Source organism: Parasteatoda tepidariorum, chromosome 7 (genome assembly GCF_982258835.1).
Source record: "Parasteatoda tepidariorum strain Cologne lab strain chromosome 7, Ptep-v5.0, whole genome shotgun sequence".
Lineage (NCBI taxonomy): Eukaryota > Metazoa > Arthropoda > Arachnida > Araneae > Theridiidae > Parasteatoda > Parasteatoda tepidariorum.
This window is the reverse complement of record NC_141761.1, coordinates 13,332,600-13,355,696: the sequence shown is the minus strand read 5'-3', so window position 1 is coordinate 13,355,696 and position 23,097 is coordinate 13,332,600. Positions and strand designations below refer to the sequence as shown.

The 23,097-nt window shown below is 26.5% G+C and overlaps 1 protein-coding gene across 2 annotated transcripts in view; it reads left to right on the top strand.

Annotated features, from left to right (window-relative positions):
- LOC147806860 (uncharacterized) overlaps positions 1–22,372 on the top strand; it is a 94,014-nt gene extending 71,642 nt beyond the window's left edge. Inside the window, exons 15-20 of one of the 2 annotated variants that reach the window (XM_087167354.1) lie at positions 3,471–3,597; positions 6,478–6,687; positions 7,228–7,324; positions 9,679–9,943; positions 11,316–11,371; positions 19,182–19,310. In XM_087167354.1, coding sequence (XP_087023480.1) covers positions 3,471–3,597; positions 6,478–6,687; positions 7,228–7,296 — 406 coding nt within the window. In that variant the 3' untranslated portion in view covers positions 7,297–7,324; positions 9,679–9,943; positions 11,316–11,371; positions 19,182–19,310. Of the gene's footprint in view, positions 1–3,470; positions 3,598–6,477; positions 6,688–7,227; positions 7,325–7,630; positions 7,768–9,678; positions 9,944–11,315; positions 11,372–15,051; positions 15,322–19,181; positions 19,415–22,237 lie in introns of those variants that run through there. The other variant, XM_087167355.1, reaches the window with a different exon arrangement.
- The last annotated feature ends 725 nt before the right edge of the window (positions 22,373–23,097 follow it).

The window sequence follows — 23,097 nt, the reverse complement described above, 5'->3', positions numbered from 1 at the left end:
TTTGATAACAACATAATGAAATTTCATATGAATTGATTTATGTGTTAATTACATGTGTCAGTCAAATTTAAAAAAATGTGGTTTCTGGAAAATCGCCCGAGATAATCAAAAGAGTTTTTGCCAATATCTTACTCTAACTTTCTAATAAAATGTGTTTTGCATTTAAAAAAAATGCAGATGGAGAGTGTTACAATAAAATTACTTTTGAAGTTTAAAAATTCTAATTCATGTGTTCAGTTAAGTTTTTGTTTTTTCTTTTATATTTTGTGAAGAATCAGTCAATGATCAGATTACGGAAGTTGATGTAAAATCCCTTGTTGGTGTAACTCAAGCTTATGCAGCCACTGTATTAAGAAATACTTCAGGACCAGTGTGGTACATTTTGTTTTGTGTTATTCAGTGGTTGATATTTTTTATTTATTTCTATTTCTATTGTTATTTTTTGACCTTAAAATGTTTTCTCCAAAGTAAGGATATAAGGAATAGTAATTTGGCAGAATACCAAATATTTGACCAAAAAAATCGGCCTACTGAATATTAAGCGGCCAAATAGCAACATTTTGTTTTTAAAAAATTTAATTAATAAATATTTTTTTACTTTAAAATTAATCAAACTTAGCTATATTACTGGTTTGGGGTAAAAAAAAAGCTATAATAGTTATTCATTAAAAATATTTAGGATAAATAAAAAACTGACTAACAGCTATGAAAAAAATGAAGTTGAAAAAAGAAAAAAAGAAATAGAAACAAAAATCCTTTTAATTAAGACAAAATTTGAATGTTAAAAATATTTTTTCCCGGAAAACAAAGTATCCATGGAACGTTAAAAGAAATATAGTATATTAGAAATGTTTTTAGAAATGCTACGCTATAATAAAAATGCCCAAGGAAAAAGATTATATAAACAGTGAAAGAAAAAAAGAAAAATCCAATCTTAAATCTAATGAAAATTTTAAAGTTGGACATCTGTTTTCTAATTATTGTATTCTCAAGAAAAAGTGAAAAAAAAGAAAGAAAAGAATTAAGTCTAATAGAAACCCTTTTTAATTACTGCGTCTTAATAAAAGCGTTGATTTTTGAAAAAAGAAAAAGCAAGATAAGAACCAAAACAAAATTCATTCTTAGTTTTTGAACAGACAATTTAATATTAAAACTCTCAAGTTAACTTTTTCATATTGCCATATTTTTTGAAGAAGTGACAATAAAAGAATAACATACATTAGAAACGCTCTTTAGAAACGCTCTTTAGAAACTGCTGTCATAATAAAAACGCTGCTAAAAAAAGTTAATGAAAAGAAAAAGAGAAACAAATAAAAATTGTTCTTATTTTTTAAAATATAACTTTAACGTTGAAAATCACGGCTTTTTTGTTACCTGCAATCTGTCTTTCAAAACAGGAAAGAGTAACAAGAAATGAATAAAATCTATCAGAAATGTTCTGATTAAATGCTGCGCTATAATAAAAACAGAAAAACAGCAAAAAAAGTCATAAAACTAAAGGTCTTGAAAAAACAGTAAAATTGACCTGCTTGAATATAATTTTTTAAAAAATCAGCCATACAAAACATGTGGTTCAGTATAAAGTAATCTAGTTTCATTTTTTGAAATTTTCCTTTTCCATTTGTCTTCTAGAATATAAATTTGCAAGCTCATAAATTTTAAAACTCAATAAATTTGTGTAAAAACTATTTCTGATTATGTAAAGTAAAAAGACTATTTTATATAATTTTTTAATCTTTCTTATTTCTAAAAGAACTGTCAAAAAAAATTTTTCCTATAAATAATTTACTGAATATTTGGCCAAACACTCGGTCAGCCGAATATTCAGCAAACGGGCCGAATAAGTGGAATACCGAATAGTGGTCAAATATTCTTTACGTTCCTACTTCAAAGAAGGATTATACTCTTCTTACTAATCTAGAATTTAATTATCATGGACTGTGAATAGGCTCATGCCTAATCACTTGCTTTTAAAAATTTTGGGTCGACGGTTGACTTTCCTTGAGGAAAGTGGGGCTATTTTGGGTAAATTTATAAATTCTATATTTTAAGGCAAAATATAATAGAAAGCAAACTGGAGTTCAAATTTAATCACGCCGTGGAGTGTCCTGTATCATTAGTCATCTGGTCTATGGCAAGTCCTGGCAATGGATTTTTCCTTATAAAAGATATAAAAAGCTCAAATCATGCATCATTTAATAAAATGTGCCAGTAAAATAAAAAACAGCGAAATTCAGTTTTAATATTTTGTTTAGTTATTGGTTAAAATTAGATTTCTAGAAAATTAGAAAGAATAAATAAAAGCCATTGATAAAAATAAAGAGGTGAAACGCAAGCAGAATTTTAAGTTGAAGCTTCCTTTTTCTGGAATAAAAACATTTCATATGAAGAATTCGAAGCAAAGATATTCTGATAAAAATATTAGAAAACAATTAAATTAAGTTATCCTATTTAATGAAAAACACATTGAATAAGCAATAGAATTAAATAAGGTTTTTTTTTAAAAAAAAAATGGTTTTCATTTTTAATAATTGAAAAAAAACAAAGAAAAAAACAAAGCCTATTGCCTTTATTGAAGGTAAGCATTAATACTATTTTTAAAATAGTATTAATGCTTACCTTCATTAATATTCATAGTTTATATCCCTCACTGACGTTTTGCTTTTTCCTTCTACTCTTTAGTTTTCAATAACCTTTAAGTGTGCCTATTACAGCTGCATAAATGTTTAGCTGTCCTAAACACAGCACGAAAATTGTTTTTTTTTCTTACTCTTACATATTAAATATTTACAGATGGTAAATAAAAAAAATTGGAATTTTTTGGTGTGGGGAGTGACCAGAAAAACATTTATTTTGATTCCTAAAAATTATCCAAAAATGGAAACTTTCTATAGACACTTCCAGGACGTGTGGTGAGAATTATTTAACAAACTATAGCATCCAACGCCATTAAAAAAACTAGCTGAGTTATGTAGTCTCCTTTTATGCAACCCCAATAAATGATCTTTTATTTACCTAAACACTTTTCTTGTGTATTTCATTTATTTTGACATGTTTTCACATATCATTGATTTATTCTGGAAAAAAAGGCATTCATGCAAGCTATTTTATTTCTTTCTGAAGTTATTGCTTGTTAGTTTGTCTTTTTTTAGTTCACTTATAGTCAAAACGTTTATTAAATATTAGTAAATACTGCTTTTGGATGTTTTATCAATTTCCTCAGGCTCTTTGTTAATGAATGAAAAATATTTGTGTATAAGCTTATCTATAATTATTTAGTGAAAGGTTTAAATAAGAGCAATTGCAATATTAAAATTCTATTGTTATATTCCAAGAAAAAAAAAGAGATAATTACTTTTAAAATTTATAGTTTAACCTTTTATCCTTTTTGCCTCTTTTTATTAAAAATTATTGCAATTGATGTCTCTTTTTAATTTTATTTAGTTTAAATTTCCCTTTATCTTTTGCAGATTTGTTATTGGACGTGAAAAAGATGGAGTTCAAAGTGAAATTACACAGTTAATTTCTCAATCTCTGGTAGCTGACCGTGAAAGAGAAACTGAACGGTCCAGTAGTGACTTTGCTTTTGATAATAGAGTGAGTATAGTTTTTAGCTTCACTGCGCAATTTATTATTCAGAATTTAGTATACATTTATTGATTTTAGTGAGGAGTTATTTTTGTTTCTTCAATTTTTAATAATCGCAAGTCTTTAATTTAATGTTACTGCCTCGATTTTTAAAATTTTTTTTCTTCTAAAAAACAGTGCTTTATTTCAATGAAAAAAAAAAGTTTTGTGTTTATATTTATATTTAGTTAAATATAAAGAAAAATTATCAACAAGATAAAATGTAGTATGCAAGGTAAGATGCACATGTAGCAATTATTTTAACGCTCAACTTTAATTTCCCCCTTTATGTTAGTTTTATCATACTTTACTGAAAATTCTTCATTATTCTAAATCTTAATTAAAAGAAGGAAAAAAAGTCTGTTCTTGCCTTATTTTGATAGAAAGAAACATATCTTTTCTAATTATGAAATTGATATCTTTTTTATCATGTTCAATTAATATACTTTTTTTATTGTATACAAATTTATATATTGATCTTGTACATTTAATTTTTTAAAAATTCTTATTTTAATTTTATACTCACTCTTTCATATCTCATTTTACATGAATTTTATAATGTATGTTCTCTGAATGACATATTAGAATAATATTGTATAAATTTTGTTTTCAGTTTATCAATGCTATTTCCTCATATTTCATTTGATATCAGGTAGACTGCATTTCTTTTCTTTAAGCAATTTTTTTTTTATCTCCTTGTCTGTTGTTATCTAGGTTTCCCATTTTCGGCTAATGATTTTATTTCAAGTTTAAAATACTTCCTATTTAATTCACAAGCTCGAATTAGATGAAATAGGTAGTACTAAATAACATTATTTTACTTAATTTTCAAGGTGATTGGGAATCCCACTAAAAATCAAGTATTCATTGAATGAAACAATTTAATTCTCTCTGATATTTTTCATAGATATATATGATTTAACTCTTGTCTTAACGATGAAATGGAAAAAAAGGATGTTCTATGTGAATTTGTGCCTGCTTTGGTGACTTAAGTTTAAAGAGGCACAAAAAAAAAGAAGAAGAAAGAAGCAGAAACAATTCTACTGCAGTTAATTAACAAATTTATTCAATGGACAAAATATATTTAATTAAAACTTAAACAAAAAAATTAAGTTAGTTGGAATATTTATAAAAAGAAAAACAGATTTTAGAGAGAAATTAAAAGATTTGAGAAAAACTAAACATCCCATTCTGACTGTATCATTCCGTGAACTGAAGAGTTCATGGGGTGGCTCAAACAGTTTCGGTTAAAGTTACAAAGTCGGTTAAAGTTACGCTCGTTACAAATTAATTTTATTATTTTATACAGAATACTTATTTTCAGTTTATATTCATATTTTATCTAACTATTTACAATTTTGTCTTATTTAACCTTTATAACTATTAGCTACTTATGACAAACCCATCATCACATTTATTTTTTAGACTATATAAGTTTAGTACTTATAAGAAGTTTAGACTTTATAAGTTAGTACTAAAACTTGGTAAATTTAGTGAGTTCAGTGCTTTATATTCTAAATTTAGTAATTCATTTAGTACTCTCCTTATTGTATTACTAAGAAAAACAAAATGGCCCATTAAATATATTGATTTTATAAAAAAAAATTTGTATGCAAAATAAATTTTTCATGTTTTGTTTAAAATGGATTTTGTTAAAAAATAGTATTATCTACTCACTAGTGCTTATTAGCTACTTTGTTAAAAAATAGTATTAGTTATGTAACTACCTATTTGCTACTTATAGAACTTATGAGGAACCCCTCATCGTACTTATTTTTCAGACTGTATAAGTTTAATTCTTATAAGTTAGACTTTATAAGTTTAGTATAAAAACTTGGTAAGTTCCGTAAGTTCAGTGCTTTGGAATGTAATTTTAGTTATTCATTTAGTACTCTCTTTATTGTGTAGTTAGGAAAAACAAAATATCGCTCCTTAAATTTATTGTTTTTTTTTTATGTGCGAAATAAAATTTTTACGTTCATTTCAAAACTGACTTTGTTAAAAAATAGTTTCTGTCTTTATAATTTAATATCAGTTATATTATTTTATCAAACTGATTCAGTACTTTTTAGGCCCATTTTGCTAGTGTGATTACATAAAATGAACTGAAAAAAGCAAATGAAAAGGTAAGATTGAACTACATAAACTGCATTACAAAAAGGCAAATCTATTGGATATATTTTTCAACACATTTGAGTTACAAATCTACATTTTTGTTTCTGATTATCAAAGTTCTATTCAAGATTGGTAAAAATTTAACCAGACAAAAAAAACTATTTAAAAAAAATGCTACAGTTACATTTTTAAGTTAAAATTATATTTTACATCTAGTAATTATTTCTTTGCTAATTAACTACTGTATAATACAATTTTCAGGTTTGTCAGTTTTATGCTTTTGCAATATATTTTTCTTGCTATAGTAACAATGTTGGTCACATGGCTAGGTTTTTAAGTGCTGGGTAACTCAAGCAAATTTGTTAGTTGCTTAAATCTTTGTTAACGAACACTCACATTGAAAGGTGATTATATGATACGTGACTTATAGGTTTGTAGTGATTTGGGGTTTTAAAGAAAATCTGAGAATTTTGAGTAATAAAAATTTCAAGAGCATTTTTTAGTCTTTTGGAGAACTATGTTTTAGAAATGAACTAACACATAAATAAATAAAAATGATATTGTATTATCTGAAAGTTTTCATTGTTTTGAATTAAATTGCTGTTCATCACTTTTAAGTAATTTTTTCATTTGTTTTCTTGCAATGAATTTCGCTATGATCTGAGAATCTTCTAGGGTATTCCTTGCCATTAAAGTTTCTGAAATTTAATATTCTTAAATACTTTTTTGTTAAAGCTACAAGCAATGGAGCACATGGAGTGTGACTACAGAAAATGGTTAGACATGGCTCAATGTCAAGTTGAAGAACTAAGTCTTAGTTTACAGAATGTTGAACAAGAGCTGTTGCAAAGCAAAAGTGACTTAGATGCATTACAATGCAAATATTCAACACTTGAAAAGAAATACAGCAGAGCCAAGAAATTTATAAAAGAGTTTCAAAAAAAGGTAAAGTTTACAGAATTTTTTGATATTATTTTTTTTTTTAATTTTTTATTTATATTTGTTAATTTTTTTTATGATTAAACATATAGCATTCACTATTAACATTTATAAAAATATACTTTTTATGCTAAATTCAATAAAGGTTTTTCTTTTCTTTTTTAAAGAAATTTGTGACCATCTTGTTAAATATCCATTTTAGCTGCGTTTTTTTATTGATTTTTTTAAAATAAGTAATGGCTTAGCTTTTTTTAATTAAATTCTAATTTTGACTATAGTTTTTTTTAATGTATTAATTATTTTACTATTTTATGTAGAGTGAAATATTTAGTTCTGATAATTTTTTCAGAAAGAATTGGTAAAAAAACATTATTTTTTTCCTTGCATTCAGTGCTTAGGTCTTAGAATGAAAATAGTTTTCCTCTTTATTTTGAAATGTCCTAGTTGTTAAGGTCTATTCTCCTCAGAAAATAAAAGTCTATTTTAAAGGCATTATTAATAATTTTTATACACGACGTGCTCAGTGCTTATTAATTATTTTTACAGAGAAAAAGAGCTTATTCAGTGGCAAGAGTATCATGTTCAACAACTGCAAGAGAAAGATCAAGAATATAATGCTTTGGTAAAAGCTCTAAAGGACAGGGTATGATTTACATTGCTTACAACTATAATCAATAATATATACATTTTTATAATGACACTTAATTCAATTTAAAATTATTTACTTATTTATCACGTAGATAGCTTATTTTACTTTTAAAATATTTAAAGTGATAACTTAGTTGTATTTTATTGTTATAAAGCTTACTTTAGTTATTTACTTCTGTCGTGCTAGAATTTTGATTTATTATAATTTTTTATGGAATAAGATCTTACTGCTTTGTTTCTGTATTTAGATATTAAAAAATCATTTTTTTAATAATAAATTTGTAGTTAAATTTTAAAAGAAATTTAAAATATTTTTCGGGTAATATTGCTTGAACAGACTCTTGTGGTGACTCTTTCCAACTGGTCTTCCTTATAATACACCTTTAAAGCCGATCACTCCACAATGTAGAAATCTTGTCAGCCCACCTAAATTTTTAAGTAAATTTCTTAGTTTTCTCTTTTCTCTTTATAATTAATCTTTCATTCCTCGTGCTGCTGTATTTTTCTCCCCACCATAGTATTTTCACTGTAGTGCAAGTAATATGATCTTGTAGTATTGCGTAATTATAAAGTTATGATAGGAATTTTGACATCAAAAGATATTTTTAATTTATAGTAAAAGTCTGTTCTATCAACAATTCAGAAAAGTTGCTGAAATCCTTGTTATAACCAAATACGTATATTTAATGTTAAAATAGCAATTAAAATGAATTAGACATATTAACCTCTTTTTTTTGTTTTGAACAATGTAGATTTAAAATATGTATCTAGAGTAGACTGTTTTTGCATATAGATTGTATTCTGAATGACATTGCTTTGCATTTTGGAAAGGTCAGGAATGTATAACACAGGATTGTTTGAACAACAGAATCTAAATTTTAGTAACATAATTGTACCTTTTGAAAACTGCCTCAAGTTTTTGAAAAGTGAAAATGAAATGAAATACACTAACAGTTTTAATGTTAGTGATATAAGTAAATGTTGATTTTAATAGTAAGCTGGCAAGAAGAGAAAAAAGGGGCATTATAGATATGTGATAAAAGAAGTAACTTTCTTTTCTAGTGCATGGTTGCCTTATGAAAATAAGGGGTTAAGATTGTAAAAAAGAAGTTTTTCACTTTTCTCTATCAATACTGGAAATAATTAAGTTTTCTTCTATTTAAACTTTATGGTATTATATTTCTCGTTTAAACATAAAAATAGATTTCCCTAAAAAAATTTGTCATGGGAGGGCTAGTAATTTTTAATTTCTTAAAAACTTTCCAATTTTGTATTTTTAATATTTTAATTTTGACAATGACTTGAAAATTTGTCTTAATAGTAGACTTCGTTTAATGTGTTTTTCTTGTTATATTAAACTTTTATTTAATTTTAATAGATTATATTTTACATCAAAATAGGGGAAAACTATGCAAGGCAACCCAATTATCCTGTGGAAAATTTAATAAAATGTTCAAATGAATTAGAATTGTAGTCTCTAGTATATTTAATGATTATTCCAAAGCACTTATTATATGTATTATTTTGAGGTTATTTGCTCATCACAGTTAGACATTTTTAGTTAAAAAAGACTAATTTTTTCCCTTTGATTTTGAAATAATTCAATGATAACTATAGCATGGCATGTTCTTCAAAATATAAAATATTGTCCATTTTTTATTAATTTTTTATTTTTGCAACCAATTTTATTCTATTTTTATTACTGGAAATAGTAAGAAATTTTTTTTGCATTTTTTAAAATAATTTTTTGTAATAAAATTTTTGAAATTAATGTACTTAGCTAATGTTTTATAATGTTTTTTAGAATGTTATAGTTCTGTTAGAATGTTATAGCCAAAAGTTCAGCTCTGTTATGATTCACTCTGTAATATAGTTGCAGTTATATAACAATGTGTTTCTTTTGATGTAGGAGGTTAAATTTTGAATTCTAAAAATTATTATTTAAGAAAAAAAAGCATTAAATAACTTATTTCAGTATACTAGTTTAGAATAACGAACTATTATGAATCATATTGAAAATAAGGCATAATTGAGAATCTTACAAGAATTATTCTATGGTAATTGAAATTATACTTAATCAGAATAGAGGTACAATATATTATATATTAACTTTTGTGTAATTAGTGTGAAATAAATGTTGCAACTGCCTTTTAATACTAACAAGAAGAGATGCAGTCTGAGGTAGGCTAAATAATACCGCCGTATTTAGCAAACTATTTAAACGTTATTGAAAAAAATATCCAGTTTAAAGAAACAATACTTTATATGTATATTTTTCTTGTGAATGATTTTAATAATTACTAAAATGAAATTTACATCTGATTTCAAAAGGATTGATTATTTTTTTAGAAGTTCAGTGCTTTGATCTGTCTGATAGTGAAACATCAGATAGTGAATTGCAGTCCCCATTTAGTCCGGATGATGAGTATTGTGATAAACGTGCCACATTAGAAAGACGACCAGATTGTGAAATTTTATTTGATACAGCGAACCGCTGTATCAAATAAAGCTACTTGATACAAGTGCAGCTAAAGCAAAGGCTGAATTGGCAAACAAAGGCAGTTTAGCTAACAGACAGTCCCCGTCTATTAAAAATCAATCATTGTCCGATTCTGTAAGTTATGTCTGTAATCAGTATTTTAAATAATTATTTTGTTTTTGAAATATATTTCATTATTCATAATTGTTCATACTTAATTTATCAAATTTCTATTTTTCTGGAGGATACTTTGCTCATTTTTTGTATAGTGTGCCAAAATAAGAAAAAAAAACGGCTACACTGAATAACTTTTGATCTAATGATCAGATCTTCGCGTTCTGTGACTCTATCTTAGTGGTTCACGGGATGATTTCAAATATACTATTATTTAGTGAAGATGATATTTTCAGTTACGAAATCAGGCACAAAAATGTATTTCCTCTGAATAAACCTATCTTTTTTTCTCGCAGATTTAGTATTCTGCCACCCTCCCAAATAAAAGGGGTAGCCGCATTCTGGGAAATGAGGTCCTAATAGTTTGGTCAGGAGAGTGATTCAAAGTCTGGATCCCCTACTGTTCATTTTATTTATTGCGTATTTCGCCATATCTCGAGAAATTAAATTGAAAGATTTTTGCACACAATTATAAAATTAATTTAACTAAAGATAATCCATGCAAAAAATAAATTTAGTAAATATTTATTATTTTTTAATATTTTATTTAAAAGTAGTCAAAAAAATTTTGAAGTGTAAGGTTTAAAATTTTTTACATCATTTTAAAATATCTGATTTTACATGGCAAACTACAAAATTTGAGCACAATCGTTTCAATAATTCCTGAGATTTCACTCAATTTTGTATTTTGCCAACTAAAATTAGATACTTTATAATGGTGTAAAAAATTTTATACATTACAATTCAAATTTTTTTTTTACTATTATTAAGTAAAATAGTGAAAAATATTGCATGGGATTATCTTTAGATGAACAGATTTTATAATTGTATCCAAAAATGTTTCAATACCTTTAAAAAATTGTCGTGATATGGCGGAATATGCAAAAAGTTAAATTTACATTAAGGGGTCAAAAGTTTGGACCGCTGTTCTGACTAAACTATTAGGACCATATTTTCCAGAGTGCGGCTACCCCTGTATTTTTGGGGTTAGAAATCCAAATTTGTTTTAAAAAAAAGCATATTTATTCAAAGAAAGTAAGTTTTTGTGTCTGATTTTGTAACATAAAAATATCGTCTGCACTAAATAATTATCATATTTGAAGTCACCCCCTAGAACCAATAAGATTAAGTCCCAGAATGTGAAGTCATTTAGTTGAAGCTTTCACGGTGGTCTGTTTTCTTTTGTTTTTGTGCACTGCACATTAAGTATATCTTGTTAAACTTCTGCAACATGATCCATCTTAGAGTTCACATTACTTTATATTTGCTTTAAATTATTCTTTAATATTTTTTAAAATAATTATTTTTACATTTTATGATTTATTTTTTCCAGTCGCCTGATAGAAATTTTGTCTATGATATCTTCATCAATCCTTAAGAAAGTTTCCAGTAAGTAAAAGTTTTGCTTCATATATTAAACTTTAGATTAACACAAAAAGCACACTTAAAGGCAGCACATGCTGAAAAAAATAAAAATTAATTAAAGGAATGAAAACTAGCACAACCTTCTTGTTGTGTACAATAATAAACTTATTCTAATAGTAGTAGTACTTAGATTTTTTTTGTATATCATAAAACAAGTAAACTATAACATATTTAAACAAATAATAATTCCTGTAGTCTTCTGAATTCAAATTTAGTTAATAATATTTATGATTTTAATAACATTATATTTCTATAATAATTATTATAATTAACATTTAATAATTATTTCAAGCAACATGAGAAATTATTTCAAGCCACACGTGTATCAGAAAAGTACCATAAAAATTTTTTTTTGTATAAATATTTTAAAAAAAAGTAACTTTTATAAATTTAATGTTTGAGTAATTATTTTGCATTTTCACATCTTTTTGCATTTATTTATTTAATATTTTCAGATAAGGCATTTCTCATTAATTTTGATTTTGAGATTCCTTAAAAAAAAATTTTAAAAAGTTTAAATTACTATTTTTGCATTAAATCCACTATTTTTAATTCATTCCTAGAATATTAAAATCATTAGTTTTATTCCATATTATTTGATAAAAATAATTAACAAGCTAGTAATTTCTTATAATTGTCACATTTTTCAACAAAATAACAATATCAAACGCATAATTGGATTTTACTTGATTAAAAACTTCACTTCAAAAGTATACAAATTGGGGATAATATTCGACATTTTTAAGTGCTCAAAGAAAAGGTGTCAATTTTCAGGACTTGTCAGTTATTCATATCTTTTATTTCTGAAGCGAATGATGTTTTTAATCAAGCAATATCTTACCGCTTCAGTTTCTTGGGATTATTATTTAATGTAATTGGATTGCGTGAAACGGAATCAATGTATGATAATATAACAACTTATAAACACACGGTTTGGTTATATTAATTTATGATTTACCACATTCATTACTTATTTTATTTAGGAGATTATTAAAAAATCTACTGTAACTTATATTTTACCTTTAATTTTTAAGCTACTTTGATCTATTTTTTAATAATTTAAGTTTGTATGGCCGACAGTTTATGTTTACGAATATAATTTTGCCAGTTTATTATTGAGAATATATCGTATTTATGTAATTAAATTAACTCTACACTTTTATGTGACAAATTAGAAAGTTTTTTTTTATATCGAAGTCAACTTAATCATTAGTTGTAATGCTACCTGTTGCTTTTGAGGAACAAGCCTTGTAAAAAATATTTTGTGACATTTTATATGATTTATAAAAAGCATTTTAATATTGTATGGAAATTTCTAAAACCTGATTACAAATCATCTTTTTTTTTTACTGAAAACTGTTAAAAGTAAATTCTAACCTATTCTTAGGATTTGAGTATTTTCAAAATTTGAATCCCCCCCCCCCCCCACATAATATACTTAACCACTAAACTACCTCTACACTTAATAAAAAAAGATATTGAATTTTTAAGGATTTATTCATTACATAAATTACTGCGGATTTATGAAATTTTGCCCATATTATTTAATGATTAAGTTAAAATCATTCCCAGTGAAATATTTTCAATTGAAAAATTGAAAAATTTTCAAGGGATTGAATTATATTAGGAAATGCTAGTTGTTTGCACACATATCTTTGTATTTTTATTTATTATTTGAAATTTATAAATTTAAATCTATGACTTTAGAAAAAGTTTTTTAACACATTAAATGTTATTCAAAGTTTTTGTTGTAAAACTATTACTTTCTTATTTTGAAATATTTAAGAATATTTTTTTGTACTTAATCTTTATTTAAATTTTCTTAAATTCTTTTTTATTGTTTTTTTTTATTATAATTAGTTGAAAATTGAGTTTTTAAATTGTGCTAGAATAAAACAATTTTTTTAAATGTTATATTTATACTTTCTCACAAGTAATTTGAAACTAAAATGTATTGTTAAATGGATGAAGTTTTAACTACTTGAAAATATCACAAATAATATGCCACTAACAGGCATACTGTACTTACTCGGTGTTAGACACAGAATGAAAGAAACACTGAGATGCAGCAGAAAATCTCAAACATGTTATAACAAGAAACAAAGGAGTGGATTAGCAGGGTAGAGAAAGCAAGTTTGCACAAGATAATCAAACAAAAGTAGGTTGAAAAGAAGCAGGTGTGGCAGGGGTATAGTGTCATCAACCACACCTTTCAGCCTGTATTTTAAAACTGTAGGTTTTTTATTATGGTTTTAATATAGTTATTAATTATTGTATGTCTGTTAATGTGACATTCTCTTTTCTCAATATATAACCTTCCCTTGGATAGTGTCAAAATATTTTTCATGAAATATTTTTATGAAAGAAAAAAAGTTCAAGCATTAGTGGTGAAAAGTGTTCATGAGGCCACTGTTATGTTCCTTATCTTTATTTAACTAAAAAGTATTTCTAGTAATATTTTGTTCATGTAAAAGTCAGACCTTATTATCTTAAATAGTAAAATGAAAATTGTAAAAGTTTTAGAGTTTTTTTCTGAGAAAATTCACTATATTATTTCTTTAAACAATATGATCAGTAGCCAAACCGCTGTCTAAATATGATTTTTAAATATGTTTTTAAGTTCAAGTTCATTTTTATGAAATGGATATTTTCGCACTTGCATTGTATTTTCAAGATTCTGAAATTCAATTTTTTAAATTAAAATTTATACAAACTGCAATTTAAAATATAACATACATAATTTACAAAAAAAGTATTTTTTAAAAACTAGGTTTTTTTTTTAAAATTTTACACCATTTTTACTTAGTTTTAAAATTTTAATAATAATTCCATTCAACTTATAGTTAAAGAAGTTTCTTAAATAATAATGATCAATCAAATTAATGAGTGTTCTGCATTCACAGTCTTTCTGGCAATTTAGGATTTTATAAATTTTTGAAAGATTTTTGTCATCATTTTAGGGCAATTTAGCTCAGCATCTTAGACACATAAGAATATCAAAAAACTGCCTACTGATATCAGTTAGTAGAAAATGATGTAGGACTGAATAATATTTCCAAACTAGTGAATTTGTTTTAAAAAACATTTCTATAGTTTCTTATCAGCATTCTTCTTATTATTATTTCAAAAAATATTTAACTTGTGGGGTAAAATTATGGTAATTTTTTCCCGGGTCACCACCAAAAAGAAATAAGTCAAGGAATTTTATCATTGTGTAAAATTAGGATAAATGTCAGTATATTCAACTGAAATGCCCAAAATTTCTTGGAAAATGAACAAATATATGTTTGAGGTGCCTTAAAGCTTGATATTTTTTTCCAAAAAAATTGGATTTGTAAAAAACATTTTTTATTTTCAATCTTAAATGGCACATATAAGTGTTTAGTAAAATATTTTATGTTTAAGAATAAGGCCTAACTGAAAAATTATGTTATAAATCTTATAATACAAAAATCAGAAAATTCTATAAAATCTGCCGAGATTTTTTTTTGTTGACAAATTTTATTCAGTTTAACCCGTCCAATCCTGATAAAAACAAATTTAAAATGCATTATTTGCTAAAATGTTAAATTTTTTACTAGCTAATATTAAAATTTTCCTTTTAAACAAATGCTTTTTATATGCATTTCTTTTGTATGTTTTAGTAAATCAAAGTGCTTCTTCAGATGACATATGCATGTTTGATCAACTTGATTTCAACCACGCCCAAGTAATGACATCACAGTCTTGCGAAGTAATATCTCAATCTTCATTTGAAAGTTATACAAAAGTAGAAACAACCTTTAGTCGTGAAGTTTCTCATTCACAGTCATCATTGTATTCTACATCTAGTCAACAAAATCCATCTGTCAAATCTCAAGGCAACTCATCAGATGTCTCAGTTTCAGATCACTCTGTTACTGCAAACGATGCTGGTAATAACAATGTATTCTTTTATGTACAGTGGAACCTCTCGGGGTGCGACCTCTCTCCATCCCACAGTAAATTTAGTAATATATTTGCGGAAAATTAAATGCTTTTAATTATTAAAATTTGTTCAAAAATAAAAAAAAAATAATACCTTTTTTTAAAAAAAATAATTTTTATATCAAAAATAGATTTATCAAAAGTAAATAAATAAATAAAATAAAAAATAAATAAGCATTGAGGAAAAATGTTTGTTTAAAAATTTTTTTATATTATTCTATCACGCAATACAAAAGCTCAATTTAAAATTAATTCTAATAACAAAAAATGCTCACAAATGGAAAGTATAAAAAAATTAAATACATATTGCATAATTTTAATTGAAGAAAATTCATAAGGTTTAAGCTAAAGCCTAAAATAAAAACAAAACGTTATTGTTCAAAATAGGATTTAATAATCATTTGGTAATAAACTTTAGTTATTATTTCTTTTTATTGAATGATTAGATTTTTTATGCAGTAAATATTTTATTTTTTTCCCTTATAAAATCATTTAAGCAACAATAAATTGAGATCAAAATTACAAGCAGTGAGCAGTTAAAATTCACGTTTTCTTCCACTTTGCGATAATATTGTATTATAATATTGTATCCTTCAACTTAGTAATAATATTGTAATATAACTAGGGATGTAACAAATATTATGCTCTTTTGTCAAAAATGTAATTGCAAGAATGATTGGCCGAATATTCAGCAGAGTATTTCTTGGAAAAGTATTTTTCTATTAAGTTCTTTTTTTTGGAATTTGTGTAGACATAATAAAAAATCTGAAATCGTATTTTTAACTCTATTAGACATAGTAGTTTTTTCACATATTTGTGAAGTTTTAAAATTAATGTGCTTGCAAATTTATCTTCTGGAAGATTAATAGAAAAATGAAATTTGAAGGATTGAAACTAGATTACTTTATGTTAAACCATACTTTTTCGTACTTCTTCCCCATTATCTAACTATAGTCAATTTCGTCATTTTTTAGACACTTTTAGTTCAAATAATTGAGATGTTTCTTTTTGTTTCATTTTGCATGTTTTATTATAGTGTGGCATTTTAACGGAACGTTTCAGTTAGACTATTTGTTTATTGTCAGTTTTTTCCTGTACTGTAATGTATATAAAACGGTAACATAGAAAACTGCGATTTTTAATGTTTGTTCTGGGAACTAAGAATAATTTTTTTCCTAATTTTTTCTTTTGTTCTTTCTAATAGTTTTTCATTTATCAGCATTTTTATTATGACACAGCATTTTTTAAAGAGCGTTTCCAATAAACTTTATTTTGCAGCAAATTTTTTTTTTCTAAAAATGTGGCAATGTGAAAAAGTTAAGTTTTTCGGCATTAGATTTTCATTAACATTTTTTCTCGAAAATCGGAAAGCTGAGATTTTCTACTTTAAAATTCCCTTTTGCGAATTAAGATAGATTTTTATTTTCTCTATTTCGCTTTCATATATTATATTTAGTTTTATTGGTGTTTTAATGATAGCACAGCATTCTTAATAGAGTTTCTGATAGTCTTTATTTTTAACTTTGTTTCATGAATAGGTTTGTCCGGAAATATTATTTTTAGCATTGAAATTGCGGTTTAAATGTTGCTATGCTGCTTTTATATAAATGCACGCTTAGAAATTCATATGTCGTAATAACATAGTAGTAAAAATAATAGGATCAAAATCATGTGGAAAAAGATAGAAATAATTATGTCAAAAAAGAAGAAAAAAAACTTAAATTTAGAATAAAATAAGCACAAATTAAGCGTGTCAAAAGGAAGATAAAAAATTTGAATGCTGTATTAAACATTTTTGAATTTTTAAAACTACGTGTGAATGCATCGCACAATTGCCTCAAAAAAATTTTGAAAAATAGAAAGAAATAAGTGCAATAAAAGATAAAGAATTACTTAGATTTACAATGAAGTCGGCATTAAAAATGTGTGTCAAAAAATTATTTAAATAGGAGATTTGAAATTCGCATATGGTAATAATATTGTAATAAAAATACGTGATATTAGAACTTGAAATATGTGATATCTCAACTCGAAAAGCGAAAATAACTGCTTAAAAAATCATTTAGGTTTTCATTAACATCGGCACAAAACGTGTAAAAAGGTGATTATTTAATGTTGGGATTCAACTTCAAGATTCATATCACATTAAAAATATCAAGATTTTCATAACTTTATGAAAATACGATGTTTTCACTGCTGAAAAATAACTAGGGATTTTAGAGGAAATTAGCACAAATATAGTGCATCAAAAATTGATTACTTAAATGTGCAATTTGAAACTCAACTGGCGTAATAATGTCTACGTAAAAATACAGGATTTTCAAATCATGTGGAAAAGCATAAAAATTACTGTTTAAATTGTTTTTTGGATTTCCGATAAAATTGGCTTAAAGAAAGTGCGTTTAAATGTGATTATTTAAATTTGTGATTCAACTTCGAAATTCATAATATTTTCGTATTCATACTATCAACAATTTAAAGAAAAACTCCACCTATCGGTACTTGTAAGATCGAAAGGTCTCTTTGATTTATGATGAAATTGGTAAAAATAAAGCTGGTCTCAAAAACTGATCACCAAAATTTTAAATTAGCATATCATTATCGTATTAAAACATTGGGTTTCTTTAAACCTTGTGAAATTCCATACAATAACTGCTGAAAATGCGATTTTAGGAATGACATAGATTTACTATAAAATCTGTGAAAATTAAGGGCGTTAAAAAGTGATGACTCAAAAGTGCAATTTAAAATTTTACACATTCTCTTTTTTTTTTTTTTTTTTTTGAATAATTTTTTGAAAATTTCATTTTGTTTAGGATCTCCCACGGGCCGCAAGCTGTGCACCCCTAGTTTTGCAGATACTGCATGTTATATCACACAAAAATCTTCCGTTTCATTACCTGTCATTATTTGTCAGATTCACTATGTTCTCAATCGATGTCATCTCTCATTCAAATTTTTTCATTCATCAAAATTTAACAACTATTAAGCCATTAATATTTTATCTTTGATTATGAATTAGGGCTTACGTCAAAATTAACGATCGCCACAGGATGGCTAACTACCACAAATAGTGATTAAAACTTTTAATTGCCAGTTGCCACCTTTTATTAAAAATGTGAAACATGTGCACTTTATTATTGGTTTTCTTGTTAAATAAATATGGAACTAATATGAATATGTCATAACACTTAGGAAATTATTTTATTTCACACTTGTTTTTTTAAATTTTTCTGCATTTTTCAATTGTAATATTTACCATATTTTGAGAGATGCTTTAAAAGAAATGCCTGATATTATTATTTATTGACAATTTTTAACCATTTAAAATTTTCTATTTTTGAAAAAGTTTATACTGTTGAAAATGTTACAACTGACTGTTGCCAAATTTTCCTAATTTTGCCCTATACCATCTAAGAACTCCTGACTATTTTATGCGCATGGGCTTCAAGGATTAAAAATTAAATTGCCCTGCATATCCCATATTTGAAAAAAATTAATTTTTTAATAAAATTTCAATTTTGAATTTTTTTTTCATTTAAGTAGAAAATATATGTCTAGGTATGTAAATATATTAGACTAGATAGTTCAATAAGAATACCATAAACCTAGGATTTATCTGAGTGAGGAATACCACCTAGGATTCAATCAGGATACAATAAAATATCAATTAAGGGTGCTTCAAATTGTTAGCTAAAATTTGCAAGATACTGCTGTGGTTTATTATTTTAATTAATGAATGTGAACATCGTCAAGCTTTTAACTTTGCTTAAGTTATTCTAATTTTATGTTTTCTGGATAATTCTAGGTGGTGCTGTTGCAGCACAACAGCATTTTGATCCCAAGTTTTTCAAACGATCCCGATCTCAATGTGGCCTGGAAGCGACCATTCAGTTTGCTTTTCACTCTAATTGGGAAACTGTAGCAACGCTTTTCACTTATATGTGAGCAGAAACATTGCCCCCACCGCCGGGGAATACTCAGTTATTTTCCTGAGACCACTTCACCTTCCGATTACCAGTCTCTGTTACCTCTTTACAAGTAAGTTCCCATTGTGAATGCCTCATAAATTTATAGATTAAATGTTTGTTAATGCAGTGTGCTATGTACGGTGTGCAATATAAAGAAGCAAGTACCTTAATAACATTTGAACTAACGGTTGGATTTTCATGCTCTAAGGAGCTATCTTAATCAAACCATTAAGATAATCTCAATGAGGCTATCTAATTAAGATAGCATCTCAGTAAATGAAGATTCAATTATTAAGTAAAAAAATATTGAAGTGTTTGCTTTCTTTATATTGTTACTTTAGGAATGCTGCAAATATTGGTCTAAGTTCTTTAAAAAAAAGTAAAAATTACAAGTGAGTTCCTATTGTGGATCCTTCATAAATTTATAGATTAAATGCGCTTGTTAATAGTGTGTTATATACAATGTGCAAAATAAAGAAGCGAGCACCTTTATAATTTTTCATGCACTAAGATGTTATCTTAATAATTCTATTAATTTAGCATCTTAGCACATGAAGATAAAATCATTAGGCCAAAAGATATAGAAGTGATCATTTTTTTTATTTTGCACACTATACTTTTGCTTTTTGTCTGAATCTACTAATATTATTTTAAGTTCTTGAGAAGAAGAAAAATTGAGAGTATTTAGTTAAGCGTTTAATCGCGAAATTCAAACTTGTGGTTTCGTACATATTAAGTCGTTATAGAACAGTTTTTTTCACTTTCAGACCTAACAAAATTCATTATAGAAATATAACTAGTAGTAAAAAAAAATTCAGATGCCACAAAAAAAATTTTTTATTCTCGAGTGAGCTACAAGATGAGCACAAAATTATTTATAACTTAATCTTCAAAAACGAAATACATGAGACTTAAAGTAAAACAAAAGTGAAAATAAGTTTTATTAAACAGAAAAACTTTAAAAATAAAATTTGCAAGGTTGTTTAATATCAATTGCATTGTGGGGAGAGTCATATCGACAATTCATCTATGAAAAGCATGGAGCTAGGTCCTACTCCTAGGAGCCTACTCCTAGCTCCATGGTTAAACCGTCTTTTTTTCCTTCTATCTAATAAAATATCAACAACTTTTTCCAAACACAAAGGGCCGAGGATAGCCTGGTTGGTAGAGCACTGGGCCCATGTCCAAGAGGTCACGGATTCGAGTTGGCCGAAAACTCACCGTGTAGTAAATGGTGACTGATGCACGTTAAATCTATCGAGTCACAAAGTCCTCTTTGTTACCATTACAAATCGTACCTCTGGTGGTACTGATTCAAGAGTTCCCTTGTTTTCTGTATTAGGTTCAAAATTACAAGGCTACGAATTTGAACAATAGTAGTCGTAAATCCAAAATTGGATCGGCTGTTCAACGACGGTAGTAAAAAAAAAAAAATCGAACTAAATGGATTTTGAATTTAATTAAACGCATCAGTTAGTGCAAGAAAGCATACATTAAATTCCATTTCTGAAGGGTACAGGAGAATCTGTATTAGAGTTCAAATGTAATATCCAAACTGATATCTTTCTTCAAACTGACCTCTTCCTTTAAATAATGACCCCCCTCCCCCCGGTTTATGAACCACTGCAATAAGGTGTACTTGACAATAAAAATTTAAGAGACAGTGGATCATCAATTCTAAGTTTATCTTAAAATTATCACCTCAAAGGTTTTTGTTAAAAAAAAAGATTTCTAATAGTTTAGAAAATCAGTTATTCTAAAGATTAATGGGCAGATAAACAAGGATGAACCGATAAAGTTCAAAAATAGTTTAATTTCACAAATGAATCTTCAAACTAACTACATAATCTACTTATTACCTACTAGTTAAGTCAAAGCAATATCTTAACTGGAAAAGCAATGCGTCTCTGTACGCTTATATTAAAATTATAATAATTATTTATTTTCGCTATCTCTAAAAAATCCAGTTACATTAGTTGATAGAATCAATCACTTTAAAAAAATATAATAAAAAGAATCAAATGACTTAAAATATCATAACAATAAAAAAATATATTTATTTATTTTCATTGGGAGAATGTCATTCAATAAAAATATTATTAATATGAGAATCAGGTCAATGAATATAGCCATCAAGTTAGTTGATAGAATGCAAGAACGGAATTTTTGAACCTTAACGTTGAGGTAGCCATTATTACGCACATTAACCGTGGATAAAGCGGAAAGCCCTTTATTCTGCCCCCTAACAAAGCAAAACAGTCAATCTGCAGTCAATCGTTCACCAGGAGTTGGCACCTTCGCTCCGCCTTCATCACGTGGTATCCGACGATACTATTTCACTATTTATTGGGAGAAATTTGTGAACAATCCTGAACAAGGTTGTTATTTGACAATCATATGACAAAAATATTTATTTCGCAATCTTTGTGTTCATTTTTTTAACGTTAAGTATTTCATAAATTTGATGATATTTCACTCTTTTGAGTGAAAATGTTGTCCTTTTTGAGACATTTTTCTGAGAAAACAGCAGTTTTTAAATTTAAAGTATATTTAATTAGCTAGAGTAACGGAAGGTACAATAGCAAAGGTTAAAGCGAAGTGAGTGACGGAAAAAGAAGTCACTGTTTGCGTTAGCCGCGCATGAAGGTTCGTCTCATTTTCAAGCGCGGATATGTGTCTCCTCTTACTCCCATGCTGAAATTAACTATGAGTCTGAGTGCCAACTCCTGGTGAACGAACTATAGAAATTCTCGGCTCCGTTATCGTTTAATGTTAAGATATTTAAGAAAGCGGAAACAAAAATAAACAATTGAGATAGAATAATTCTATATCTCATTAGACATTGGAATGTAATGATTTCAATTTAATTATCATATATTTCCCCCCCCCTCAGGTTACCAAGAGAAAGAAAAGTTACAAGAAGTAATGTAAGTACCTGTCTAACAGTCTTGAATGCAGTATTATGTAGCAGCTGAATGTTATTGGTAAGTTTAAATTGGTGTAAAAAATAGTTCAAAAAATGGTATGATACTTTTCTTTGTAAAGGTAAGTCTACTAATAATACTTAATTATAAGGCTCGTTATTTATTTATTTAGAAGTTCTGTTTTCTATGATATTTTAAGTAATCGCAAGGAGGTAGAGTAGCTACTCAAATGATGCGTTTTATCTTCGGGTTAAGAAAAGACAAAATTTTGTCCGGTTTTTTTTCTGGTTCATACATTTTTGTTAAAGCGTTTCCGGTACGCATCTTTAATGCTTAGTTCGCGAAATTCATCATTCCTACGTCCGCTTTAGACTGCATGCGACGAAATGCAGTCGTTCCGTCATCGCGTTTGCGTTTCCTAATTTTTGATATTTTTCAGTCTTTTCAATTTGCTTTTTAATTTTAAATTTTTTTCTCAATTTTTCATTGTGTTCCTAATTTTTTTTTCTCCCCAGTTTCCTTTCCCCTCAAGTTTTCTCCATTATCTCTTCGAAAATCTTTATGTGGTCTCTTTTTCATTTTTTTTTTCTTATTGTATTTTTTTCCATTGTATTTTTTCTAGATTGTTTCAATTGTTTTGTTCAATTTCTTTCCTTTGTACTTTTTCGATTTTTTTTTCCCGTTTTGTCTGTTCCAAGTTTATTTTCGTTGTGCAATTTTCAAGTTTCTTTTTATTCATTGTACTTTTTTTCGAAGTTTTTTTATTTATTTATTTATTTTTTTTACTCATGTGGTTTTTTATTTTAGGATTTTTTATAAAATTTTGCCT